The sequence below is a fragment of the Equus quagga genome, chromosome 4 (assembly GCF_021613505.1).
Source record: "Equus quagga isolate Etosha38 chromosome 4, UCLA_HA_Equagga_1.0, whole genome shotgun sequence".
NCBI classification, from domain to species: Eukaryota; Metazoa; Chordata; class Mammalia; order Perissodactyla; family Equidae; genus Equus; species Equus quagga.
In genome coordinates this window covers 131809102-131821121 of record NC_060270.1, presented here as the reverse complement: position 1 = coordinate 131821121, position 12020 = coordinate 131809102, and the positions used below count along the sequence as shown (strand labels likewise).

At 38.7% G+C, this 12020-nt stretch overlaps 1 protein-coding gene across 1 annotated transcript in view; it reads left to right on the top strand.

Annotated features, from left to right (window-relative positions):
- Positions 1 to 12020, top strand: part of DNAH7 (dynein axonemal heavy chain 7) — a 235411-nt gene that overhangs the window by 115921 nt on the left and 107470 nt on the right. Inside the window, exons 31-36 of the mRNA XM_046658055.1 lie at positions 980 to 1129; positions 3410 to 3592; positions 3902 to 4078; positions 6736 to 6867; positions 8452 to 8676; positions 11055 to 11252. Of these exons, the coding sequence (XP_046514011.1) occupies positions 980 to 1129; positions 3410 to 3592; positions 3902 to 4078; positions 6736 to 6867; positions 8452 to 8676; positions 11055 to 11252 (1065 nt within the window). The remainder of the gene's footprint in view (positions 1 to 979; positions 1130 to 3409; positions 3593 to 3901; positions 4079 to 6735; positions 6868 to 8451; positions 8677 to 11054; positions 11253 to 12020) is intronic.

Here is a 12020-nt window from a genome sequence, read left to right as displayed (position 1 = left end):
ATACTGTAATGGTGGATACATGATATTGTGCATTTGGCAAAACCCATAGGACTGCACGATACAAAGAATGAACCTCAATGTAAACCATGGACGTTAGTTAATAATAACATATCAATATCAGTTCATCAGTCATAACAATGTACCACACCAATGCAAGGCTTTAATAATAAGGGAAATTGTGGGGCAGGAACGGGTGAGAGCATACATGAATATCTGTACTTTCTGCTCAATTTTTCTTGAACCTAAAGCTACGCTAAAAAAATTAAGTTTATTAATTAAAAATGTAAAAAAGCCTATGCTCCAAGGGTATTAACATCTCTTGTATGATGCCACACACCAGCTTTCAAGGTTCTGGTAAAAACTGATGACTTACCAATATTACCTTTTCCACTCCTTGAGAAAGATACTCATTTCCCTATATTTAGGTCTCCTAATTTTCTCTCAGAAAATGTTTTGTAGCAGGAGTCAGCCAATTACAGCCCATGGGTTGAATTTGGCCCAAAGCCTATTTTTGTGATGTCTATGAGCTTAGAATGGTGTTAACATTTTTTAAGGTTTATAAAGAAAGAAAAGAAAAGAAAGAAAAACAGAGAAGAATATGTGACAGACCATATGTAACATGCAAAGCCTGTAATATTTTCTATCTGACCCTTTACTAAAAAGAATTTGCCATCTCTCAGTTTGTAGTTTTAGATCTCTAGAACTTGCACAACACTGGCTAATTTATTCCTAAGTAATTTATGAGTTTTTAAATACTAATGTAATTGGCATTTTTAAAATTTTATTTTTAAACTGTTTATTGACATTATGTAAAAAATACAATGGATTTTTATATATTGACCTTGTATGCTGGAGCCTTGTTAAATGCACTCTTTACTTTTGGTAGTTTCTTTGTAGTATTTTCTACATACACAATCATGTTTTCTATGAGTAAAGTATTCTTCTGACTAACTAAATAATTGATTTCTTTTCCATTCAGGGGTTAATGGAAGAAAACAAGGTTCAAATTACTGTTTTAAATCCTAAGTCTGTCACCATGGGCCAGCTGTACGGACAGTTTGATTTGGTGTCCCACGAGTGGTCTGATGGGATCCTCGCCGTCAGTTTTAGAGCGTTTGCTTCTTCAGCGGTAAGTACTGAAACTTTCCTATGCCTATTTAGATAGGGTGTGATATTTCCTTCTGCCCAATTCCTGATTTTTTCCAATTGTTTCAAACATTTATATTTATAGCTCAAGATATTTATTTAAAACACATTACTGGATAGTCTGGCAGTGTTTCTGTGAAGAACATTGTTAGCATCTCCAAAGATTCCAGAGACCATGCTGGCAAGCACCTTTGCCCCGGTGTCTACAGAAGGGAGGGCAGGAGAAAAAAGGACAGGGGAAAGGATTTCTGGTTTTCTTTTTTCAGGCTCAATGATCCAGGAGGGAGAGCCTCTGCCTTTTGTGATCCTTTTGCTCCTTCAGTAGTCTTCTTGCTTTGCCTACCTTTGGGCTGCTGACTCTGTCACACCGGTGCACTGTTGTTAGATGCACTCCACCAATGCTTACAGAAGACATTGCCAACTTTTCCAAATGTTGCTCTCAAGTTCCAACATTTTCCCTCTAGTGTGTTAGGAAGGGCTGCCTGTGGAAAGCAGAAGAGGTAAGGATGAGCCAGCTGCTGACTGCTGTGAATGGGAGCGGGTACTTACCTACTCCTGGCCTGTTCTGCTTGTCCTGCTGAGTGGCTGTTGTCAGTCCTACGAAAAGTGTCCACACACCAGCAAATGTTTACTCGGTTGCCCTGTGTTCGTGGGCTCTCCATAGAGTGTGGTCCTATGGGAGGCAGCTTGCTATGGCTGGTCTTAAAGGAAAAGGGGCCTAGGCTAGAGACATTTAATTTATTTATTAAATCTTTTTTTTTAATAACTATTTTCTTTATTCTGAATACCATACATCCTAATTTGGTGCTCTTTATCCAATTAAGCGCACAGCTGATCATGACTCATGAGTCAGTGTAATAATAGAAAAACATCGAATCTCACCTCTGCTCTTGTTGGCTGAGGGCCTTGGGCAATGAGTCACATGAGGACTGGCTCTCACGGGGCAGAGATCCTGCCCAGTGTCAGGCTTCATGAGTCATTTCCAGGATATAAATACCTGTGAGGCCCAGGGGAGGCAGAGAGAGCTTTCTGTCACTTCTCAGGTCCTCTCTTGCCACAGTGGATACACTTTGGCCCAGATGAGCATATGAAGTCTCTAGAGAATGTAGGCAGTTACATTAGTTGTACAGAAATAATCATGCACTATCGCCCACCTTATACTCAGTTACATAGCTCACGTTACATTTTCCAGGAAGCTACGCCCCATAAATACTGAGTCTCAGGGAGGTTGAGTAGCTGACCAATGTCACAAAGCTGGCAAGTAGTAGAGCCAAATTAGAAGTGAGGCCCTTCAGACTGCAGAGCCCACTGTCTTGTCCTTACTTGGCCGTGTTCCCCAAAGTGAAGGTGAACAGGCACGGGAAGCCCGAGGCGCGAGGGAGCGTCGATCTCTGGTGATCTCGGGGTGCGGGCTCTTCCTGCTTCCTGAGCATGGCCGGAGCTGGCCTCTGGGTGTGAGTCTGGGGTGGCCTGAGCCCGTGACAGGCCCATGTCTCGTAGATTAACGCAGTGGGCTGCAGGGACCAAGAATGTGTTAAGATGGACTCAAATCCTTCACTGCTTCAACTCAAATTCCCATTTGCTGAAGGTGAACCAAAGCATCATCCCTGGGCACAAAAAGGCTGATTTGTGAGGGTCTGGAAAGGAGACTCAGCTCTCGCAATCTCCTGTTAGTGCCTGGCCTCTCCTTAATATTTGTCGAGCATTTACTATGTTCCAGACAATGAATAAATAATTTCACATTTATAGTCATGGAACTGTGTGTGTTACGTTGATATTAATGTCCTCTGTCACCGTGGGATGTGCATGTGATGTGTGAATTCACTCAGCAGGGGGAAGAAATAACTTGACTTAACACAGGAGAGTAATTAATCTGTGTGAACACAATGCCGTACAGGGTCAGATTATCCAAATGAAAATGCTGCTTTCCCTGGCAATTGTAGTTTTCTACTGAAATTACTCTGTAAGACATGTTATATATGAATTCAGAAACATTGGAAAAGATGGACTCTTAAGAAAAGATGTGATATTTCTGTCTTGTCCGTGGCAGATGTAGGCATCCTTAGTGACTATATATATACATAGGTATCTATGTACACTTATGTGTATACGTATATACACTTTGTTCAAAAGACGCCTTTACATTTTCATGGTGAAATTAATTTTAGGAGTTACACTTTTAAACTTTGAAATATTATTGAACTGTTTCCTTAAATTATCATTATGACATTTTTGCTCTTTATTTACCAAATGCATAAACCAGACTCCAGATAGGAAGTGGTTAATTTTCGATGGACCAGTAGATGCAGTGTGGATTGAGAATATGAATACAGTGCTGGATGACAACAAAAAGCTGTGTCTGATGAGCGGGGAGATTATTCAAATGTCACCACAAATGAATCTTATTTTTGAACCAATGGATTTGGAAGTTGCTTCTCCTGCCACTGTAAGTTATCACCTTTGGCATCTGCTTGTAAATTTGAAGTGTTATAAATATGTTTATTACTTAGTAACTTTGATTTTAAATGAATTTACTTTAAGAGCAACCTGTGCTTCTCCAAGGGCAGACGCATCTGCTGATACACTTGACAAATTTAAGAGTTGGGGAGCTTTTCCTCTTGTCTAGGACCATTTAGTATAAAATTAAGCTTTTTTTTTTTCCCACAGGTTTTCTGAAGGTTGTAAGAAACAGATGTACCAGTCATATTTCTTTTTATAAGTGTTCCTTGATGGTGAACAATTCTTGTCTTCCCAGGTTTCTAGGTGTGGTATGATTTACATGGAGCCTCACATGTTGGGCTGGAGACCACTGATGTTGTCTTGGATAAATCTTCTACCTCCTGCAGTCAGTATTATTCAGAAGGAATTTATAATAAGCTTATTTGACAGATTTGTCCCTGTTTCTGTCGAATTTATCAGAAAGTATACGAAGGTAAGAGGGATGGGAATTTTGACACATAAAAAATAAATGGAAAATCCAAATTAGCTATATATGTCAGTTTTAATGTCTGTTTTTATTTTCAACTACCAGATATTAAAATAATTCCTTAACTGGTTTGACTGAAAACTTTTTTCTGATTAAAGTGAGGAGATTATAATTCATATAGTCATTCTCCAAAAAATATTTTAAATAAAGCATCTTGGGGTTTGAGAAAACGTATGGGTGATAATCTTTTTGATCTTTAAAAAAAAACAGCGGCCCACCTAATCACATCTAGGTGAAAACCACATCTGGCTAAAATCTGCTCTCTCATTTCTGATGGACTATTAGTTTTTAAAATAGTTTCCATTTTTATAATTTTCTTTATTTTTTAAAGTTACTAAAATAAATATCTTATAATCAGAAAAAGGATAATTTTAAGAAGTAATCTCATTTGTGGCATCTAAAGAACTGGATAATGAGTGATAATGGAGGAAGGCAAATTACGGCTTAGGGATACTAAATGAGGAATCCACTGTATTTAACATGAGTGCATCTGATTGTTTAGGCATTACTGTCAATAGCTAAAAAAAACTGGAATTCAGGGAGGGAAGTCAGTCCTTGTTAGCAGCATTGATAAAGGTCCTAAAGTAGGCAAATCCACTTTTCTTTCTTTCAATACAACCTGGGGGTTGGGAGAGGGGAAAGACCGAGGGGAGAGAAGAGAGTTGATGGAGTTCCAGGGAGGTTCTTAAACCCTCCCTAGCTGGAAACTGCATGGAAAGTGTGCTTAATTTATGCTTTAGGAGATGGCGACTAAAGGTCTTTCAGAAAGATTTTGGCTCTAGAACAAATATAGGGACACGGGGCTGGTATTTTCCTGATGTTGGAAATACAATAGAAAAGCTTGAGGCAGAAGTTTGGCTCAAGGTACAGGTCTGGAAGTAGAGTTTAAAACCATGCTAATGGAGCTCACCTAAGGGGAAAATCCAGAGAACAAAAGAGAAGAGAGCAAAGGATGGAATCCGGGGTGCACTGGCAATTTCAGGAAGAGAGAGGGAGACAAGGAGAACATTTTAAGAAGGAAGTAGTCAGTATCATCAGAAAGTACCAAGAGGGCAGGTCAAGGCAGGAAAGGGTTGGCACATGTCCCCGGATTTGGCAGTTGAGAAGATCATGGGGGAACGTGGGCCAGAGCACTTTCAGGGGAGACGCAGGGGCCCTTCAGGGCAGGTGGTTGAGGAATGTGGGAGTTACTGAGGCGACAGTGGGTGTAGACTGCTCTTTCGAGAAGCTTGGCTGGAATGGTAATATGTTGTAGGTATGAAGTCATCATGTTTCAAAAGCAGTTAAACATGTATCAATTGAAAGTTATAATCAAATGTTACAGTTTTTTTTTCTGGCATTGTCATAGAATATAGGCAGTACAAATAAACGAATTTTCCATGTAACTGGAACTTATCCTTTCAAATGCAAAACAGGAAAAAAACCCACTTTTCATGCAAGCTTTCTAAGATGTACTGTATACTTTTGTCCTATCTTGAAGAAATCACTAGCTCGTTATTCACTAAGTAGTCATAAGTATCTGTCCTGTTTGTAGTTGTAACTCTTTGGGTTTTAGCATTGTATCCTCAGTCTGAAACTCAGCTGTCCTTTCTGCCTGCTACTACTGGGATTGTGGCCGAGTATGAAGTCAGCCGCTTCTCATCTGCAGAGAGTGCATTTCAGATAGTTAATTTTTACATGTTAACCACGAAGCAATACAACTTTAAAGGCTGGAGGAGGCTTGGAGGGAAGAAGACAGGTCTTCGAGACTTGAATATGCTGCTTGGGTCTAGGAACTGTGCATGCTGTTTTGTCATTTTATAAACTGTCATGGTGAGACCCCCAAAAGTAAACTACACAACATCTACAGCACTCCAGCGGTGTTTTGTGCTCTTTAAGACTTGATAATAGATCGCACAGGGATGAGTTTAGCGTGAGTACTGCTGTAGCTTATAAAGAAGTTCTAGAATGGGCTTTATTTATTACTTACCGTTTCAGAAAGATTATTTTTTAGTGTTTTGGTTTATAAAATTGGTATAACATAGAATCTCTGTCTTTGATTAAATTAACTAAACATGTAACAGTAAATTTTTTAAATTTGAGAATCAGTATAAGACTGGTTTTGCGGCTGGCTCGGAGGCTCAGTGGTTAAGTGCACATGTTCCACTTCAGTGGCCCCGGGGTTTGCCGGTTCGGATCCTGGGTGCGGACATGGCACCGCTTGGCAAGCCATGCAGTGGTAGGCATCCCACATATAAAGTAGAGGAAGATGGGCACGGATGTGAAATCAGGGCCAGTCTTCCTCAGCAAAAAGAGGAGGACTGACAGCAGATGTTAGCTCAGGGCTAATCTTCCTCCAAAAAAAAAAAAAAGAAAAAGAAAAAGACTGGTTAAAAAGTGTGCACTCCCTGGATGTGACGTCCACGGCTGCCACACTCTAGACCAGGGAGTTCACATGTGCCTCAGCTTCTCGTCCATAACACTAGAATTGTTATAGCAGTATCTTTCATAGAAGCTATGCATGTTCTAATTGAATGAGTTCAATAAATATTAGTTGATGCTATTTTAGTTAGTGCCTGATTTAAATTAATTTGTTTTATAGACTTTTCTTTCTGATTTTTCAGGAATTATCTCCTACTTCAGATACAAACTTAGTCCGATCCTTAATGAACCTAATTGACTGTTTTATGGATGACTTTGCTGATGATGTCAAAGTAAGAGGCAGAAATGATCGAGAAACGTACTCTTTACTTGAGGTGAGGCCGCGTGCTCTTTGTGTCTTGCAATAAAAGGGTATCTGTTGCTCTCCCCACTGCTTCCTAATTAACAAACCTCATCTTCCCCCTGGAATTGGAGGCTGCACAGAGGGTGCTAGTTGAACAGTGAGGAAAAAGTCAGGTCCAAAATGCCAAGGGCTGGTAGGGCAGCTACCCAACTGGCAGTTCCATTTCATCGTGAGGTTCGGGTGGAGACCAATAACCCCCTTAGATCTGCTACTGAAATTTGGGGTCATTTGACCAGTCTCAGAAATGACCAGTCTCCAAAATGCCGATGACCTGTTGACAATGAGATTCACCTCACCTTCAACCTCCAAGTCATAATAATTCCTTAGTCTTTTTCTTTATTTTCTTCCCTTTTTTATGAGATATTAATGTTTAAAATATATATGTGTGTGCACGTGTGTGTATAAATATATGTTTGGATTGAGAAAAGTAAGAAAATGTGTAATCTATAAGCATATCTTTTTTTTTTTTTTGGAGGAAGGTTAGCCCTGAGCTAACTGCTGCCAATCCTCCTCTTTTTGCTGAGGAAGACTGGCCCTGAGCTAACATCCTCTACTCTATATGTGGGACGCCTACCACAGCATGGCGTGCCAAACGGTGCCGTGTCCACACCTAGGATCTGAACCGGTGAACCCCGCTCCGCCGAAGCGGAACGTGTGCATTTAACCGCTGTGTCACTGGGCGGCCCCCTAAACATATCTTTAGAATAGAAGTAAAATTATCAATGGACTGAAAATTCTTTAATAAAAAATTATATATTGCTAATGGCAGCACTTCTAATATAGTCACTATGTTACTTATTGCTTATATTTTGTGAAATAAATTAATTTTTAACTTAGTTTTAAATAGTTCCAGAGAGACCCAGTCTGTGAGTAATCTGGGAGCAGGTGAACAGTGTCAGAGTAGAGTCCACACCTTTATGAGCACAGTCAAGGCCGTGCTGGCTTTGCCATTAAAAAGAGATTTGATTTTAAAGCAAGCAAACAGGGTTTCTCATTTAGTGGTGGATCTCGTGGTCCTCCCTGTTCTCTCTGCCTGTCTCTTAGCAGACGGTTTGCAGGGTGACAGTCTAGCGATGTCATCAGTGCTTAGATCATTATTACAACAGATAAGTACGAGAATGTAAATTTGTTCTACTTTAAAAAAAACACCATATCAAAATGTAAATTTAAAAAACACGTGGACTGTGGGTTGATTATTCTTTATTAAAATATACCTTTATACCTTAATAAAAAGTTATCTCATGTTCTTTTTAATATCAAGATCCTGCCATATACTTAAAATATCACGTGATTTACTAGATTAACTTTTCTAAAGTTTCACCATGGCTAGAATTCATGCTTTGCGTTGTCTTATCTTCTCTGATAGTAAGATTTTATGAGACATGCAATTTGTTGGAAAAAAACCTAATTATTACAAAATCCTGTGATAACTTACTATTATATACTAGTTTATTAATTTCCTTTCAGAGATACTAATCTGGCTGATCTGTTTCAGTTCAAGGATAGATTACAGTTACTCTTTAATGCTTTCTATCTCCTCGTCTCTCCGCTGCAGGGCATTTTTCTGTTTTCATTGATTTGGTCCATCGGTGCTTCTTGTAAAGATGATGATCGGCTGAAATTTGATAAGATTCTTCGAGAACTAATGGAAGGCCCAATTTCAGAACTCACGCAAAATAAGTTTAAATTACTGAGTGGCACTGAACAAACATCTTCGAAAGCACTAACTGTCCCATTTCCTGAAAAAGGAACAATTTATGATTATCAGTTTGTCACTGAGGTAAGACTTCTGAAGCGAGATTTGCAGCTGCCGACCTGGCAGAGTCCCCTCCAAGACACACAGCGCGTCTCGGCTCTGTGATCGCCTTGTCACCACCGTTTGCTTTAAGAGATGGCATGAAGCAGAGGAAGGCACCCTGGCTTTGAAGTCAGACATCGCTGGGTCTGAGTCCTAGTAAAGGCACCTTTTTTTCTGGGTTGCCTTGGACTAGTTATGTAGTCTCCCTGAACCTTGTTTTTCTCACTGATAAAATGAGATAAATAATAACACCTGATGGGCCGAATGTACTCATTAAATAAAATGACACATTATGACGTCTGGTCCATCACTAGGCAGTGCTGTTCAAGGACACCTCTTGGAGGTTCGTGGTGTGTGTCAGCACGTTACAGGAGCTCAGACGTCCTGCAGGAGCGCAGCTGGGTTAGGATTAACTCAGCTCTTCCCAACAGACTGGGCAGTAAAACCTGGGCGGTATTTGTTTATTTGTTTGTTTTTGTGTAACAGCTCCCATAAGTACTGCTTTGAGAACAAAGTTTGGGAATACGTATTACTTAAATATGTACAGATTCAAGTAAAATTGGGATCACACCGTATCTCCAATGGGTAGTTTTTATATCCTTCTTTTTCCCTTAATGAAGAGAATACCTTCCTTTCTCATTAATGTTTCCCTAATAAACTTATTTTTCTAAAGCTTCCCTATATTCTACCATCTAGATGGACCATGACCTATTCAAATAGTTTCCTACGTTTGGACATTGAACTGTTTTCTTGTTTCTTAGCTTTTCTGCTTTGGTGCACATTCTTGTACATAAGTCCTTGTGTACATATCTGATTATTTCTTTAAGATAAGTTCCTAGAAAAGGGGTTACCATATCCATTTTTAAGTTTTATGGCTGTTGAGATATATTGCCAAGCTCACCTCAGAGGAGATTCTTCACCCTGCCAACCACAAGATATCCTTCATCTTTACTAATTTAATTTTTTTCCAAGTTACTAACAATACCCTGCATTTTCAGAGCACTTTGCGGTTTATTAAGCTTTTTCACAATCATTTCTATTTTGTTTCCCAATATCTCTGAAATAGGAAAGAAGATTATTTTGCAAATTTTACCATTGAGGGAATTGGGGCTCAGAGATATTATGTGATTTTCCCAGGATCACACAATCTCTAAATGACTGTCCATTCCAGGTTTTCTGATTCTTAATTTTTCCTTTCCCATATGGGGGCAAAATATCCATGTTAGAAAAGATTACCAAGAATGGAAAGGGCATTATTTCATCGTCAGTTCTAGAGATTTCTTTGCAATACAGTTTTTCAGACTGATGTGAATTCAGCCTCCTCAAAAAAACCTCTATTAGAGGATACAAAAATGAATAAAGCACAGTGCTGCCCTCAGTGAGTTCCTGACCTCTTCAGAAGAGTGTCACGTAGCGCTCCAGGCCCAAAGAGTGCCATGTGTCAAGGCCCAGGGACCCAGGGCGTGTTTGGAACCAGTAGGTCCATCACTGAGGCTGGGTTATGGGACACATGAAGATGTGAAAGAAGGATGCATCTGAATTGTGATGTGATTTGAGTGACCAGGAGCTTGAATTTGATTCTGTAAGAATGGAGAGGGCAGTGGTGTTTACCTAAGGAGAGAGAGTTAACACGATATTTTTGAAATGTTTTCTTATAAATGCTGTCATAGCAATTTAAAATTTTAGTTCATAAGCTTACTGGATGCAAAGATATAGTATAATGTTAATTCATAATAATCTCATATTAAGATGTCTGTTCTAGATATCTGTTGCACAACGTGAATATAGTTAACACTACTGAATTGTACACTTAAAAATGGTTGAAGTAAATTTTAGGTATTTTTTACCACAATTAAAAAAAAAGAAATCTTGCCTGAAATAATAAGCTGATGTTATAAATACCGTTATAAAACTCAAGCAATATACAACTGATGTTCTAGGTAGAAAAAATTTCTATCTTTTTTATTGAGTAAAATTTATTTATTTAACATTTATTGAATAAAATTCTTTACTCTTTAACACATTGATTAGTCTAATTTTCTCAGTGCCTTCAAGAATCTAACATTTGGCCAAAATAACTCATCTTCGGGTTGACATAATTAGTGGTTTCAGGACATCAAAAGTATCATAGCATTGCCATTTCATTTTCATTCACGTAAAAGCCTGGTTTCTCCTTAATTTAACACAAAATATAACTTTCAAATTCGGGTGAATTGTTTTAAAGGATAAAAATAAATGTATAAATATCAAGGGGTTTTGGTCTTGATCTTTGATTTTTTTCTACAATGGCACAGGAGTACAGAACTTTTAAAAGTATTTTATAACATAGCATTCACTACTTGGCTGTTTACTATAAACAGGGAATAGGAAAATGGGAACCATGGATAAAGAAATTGGCAGAAGCTCCTTCCATTCCTAAGGATATGATGTTTAATGAAATCATTGTACCCACTCTGGACACAATTCGATACTCTGCATTAATGGAATTGTTGACCACCCATCAAAAGCCTTCAATATTTGTAGGACCAACAGGAACTGGAAAGAGTGTTTATATTATTGTAAGTATTGTAGAAATATACATATTAAAGAGTGCATAATATTTCTAAGGATGTTATTTTTTAAATTACCTAAAATAATGGACTTAATATTTTTTAAGTGCTCAAATATTTTGATGTTGGAGCCACAGAGAATTTTTGAGTAACTGAGAAAATTGATGAAAGATATGATGCCATTTTATATCACTAAATTATTGTACCTTTTTTGGGGTATTTTAATAAAAATAGCTTGTTCAGGATGAAGAATTTCATATCCCGTGGAAAGGGTGTTTTAGTTAATTACACTTGATATTTATTTTTCTAAATTACTTAATATCTAAATGATTCCTAGGTAGTGATAAGACTGATTTTTCTTAATGATTTCTGGAATCATACCCATTGTGTATTAGTTAAGAAAATGCTAGCTATTACAACAGATAATGCCCCACATCTCAGTAGCTTTGGACAGCGTGTGTTCCCTTGAGTTTAGGGGGACATATTGATCAAAGACCAGTTCTTGCCTCTAGTTTCAGGTTTCTGAAGGCAGAAAGCTGCCTGGAACTAAGTAAATAGCACCCCCAGCCTTTGGCATGGCAGGTAAGTGCACATTTCCTTGAGAGTCAATTGGACAATGTGGGAGATAAGTGGACTCGAGCCTTCTTGGATCTCCATTCTAGATGACTGCCCACAGCAGTGGGGGATCCCTATTAGTTCCCTGATGTCAGGGAACTGTGCAGTGTGGCTGTCCCTTTGGAGTATCTAAAGAACCTGCACATCTGCTCTCAGACAGCA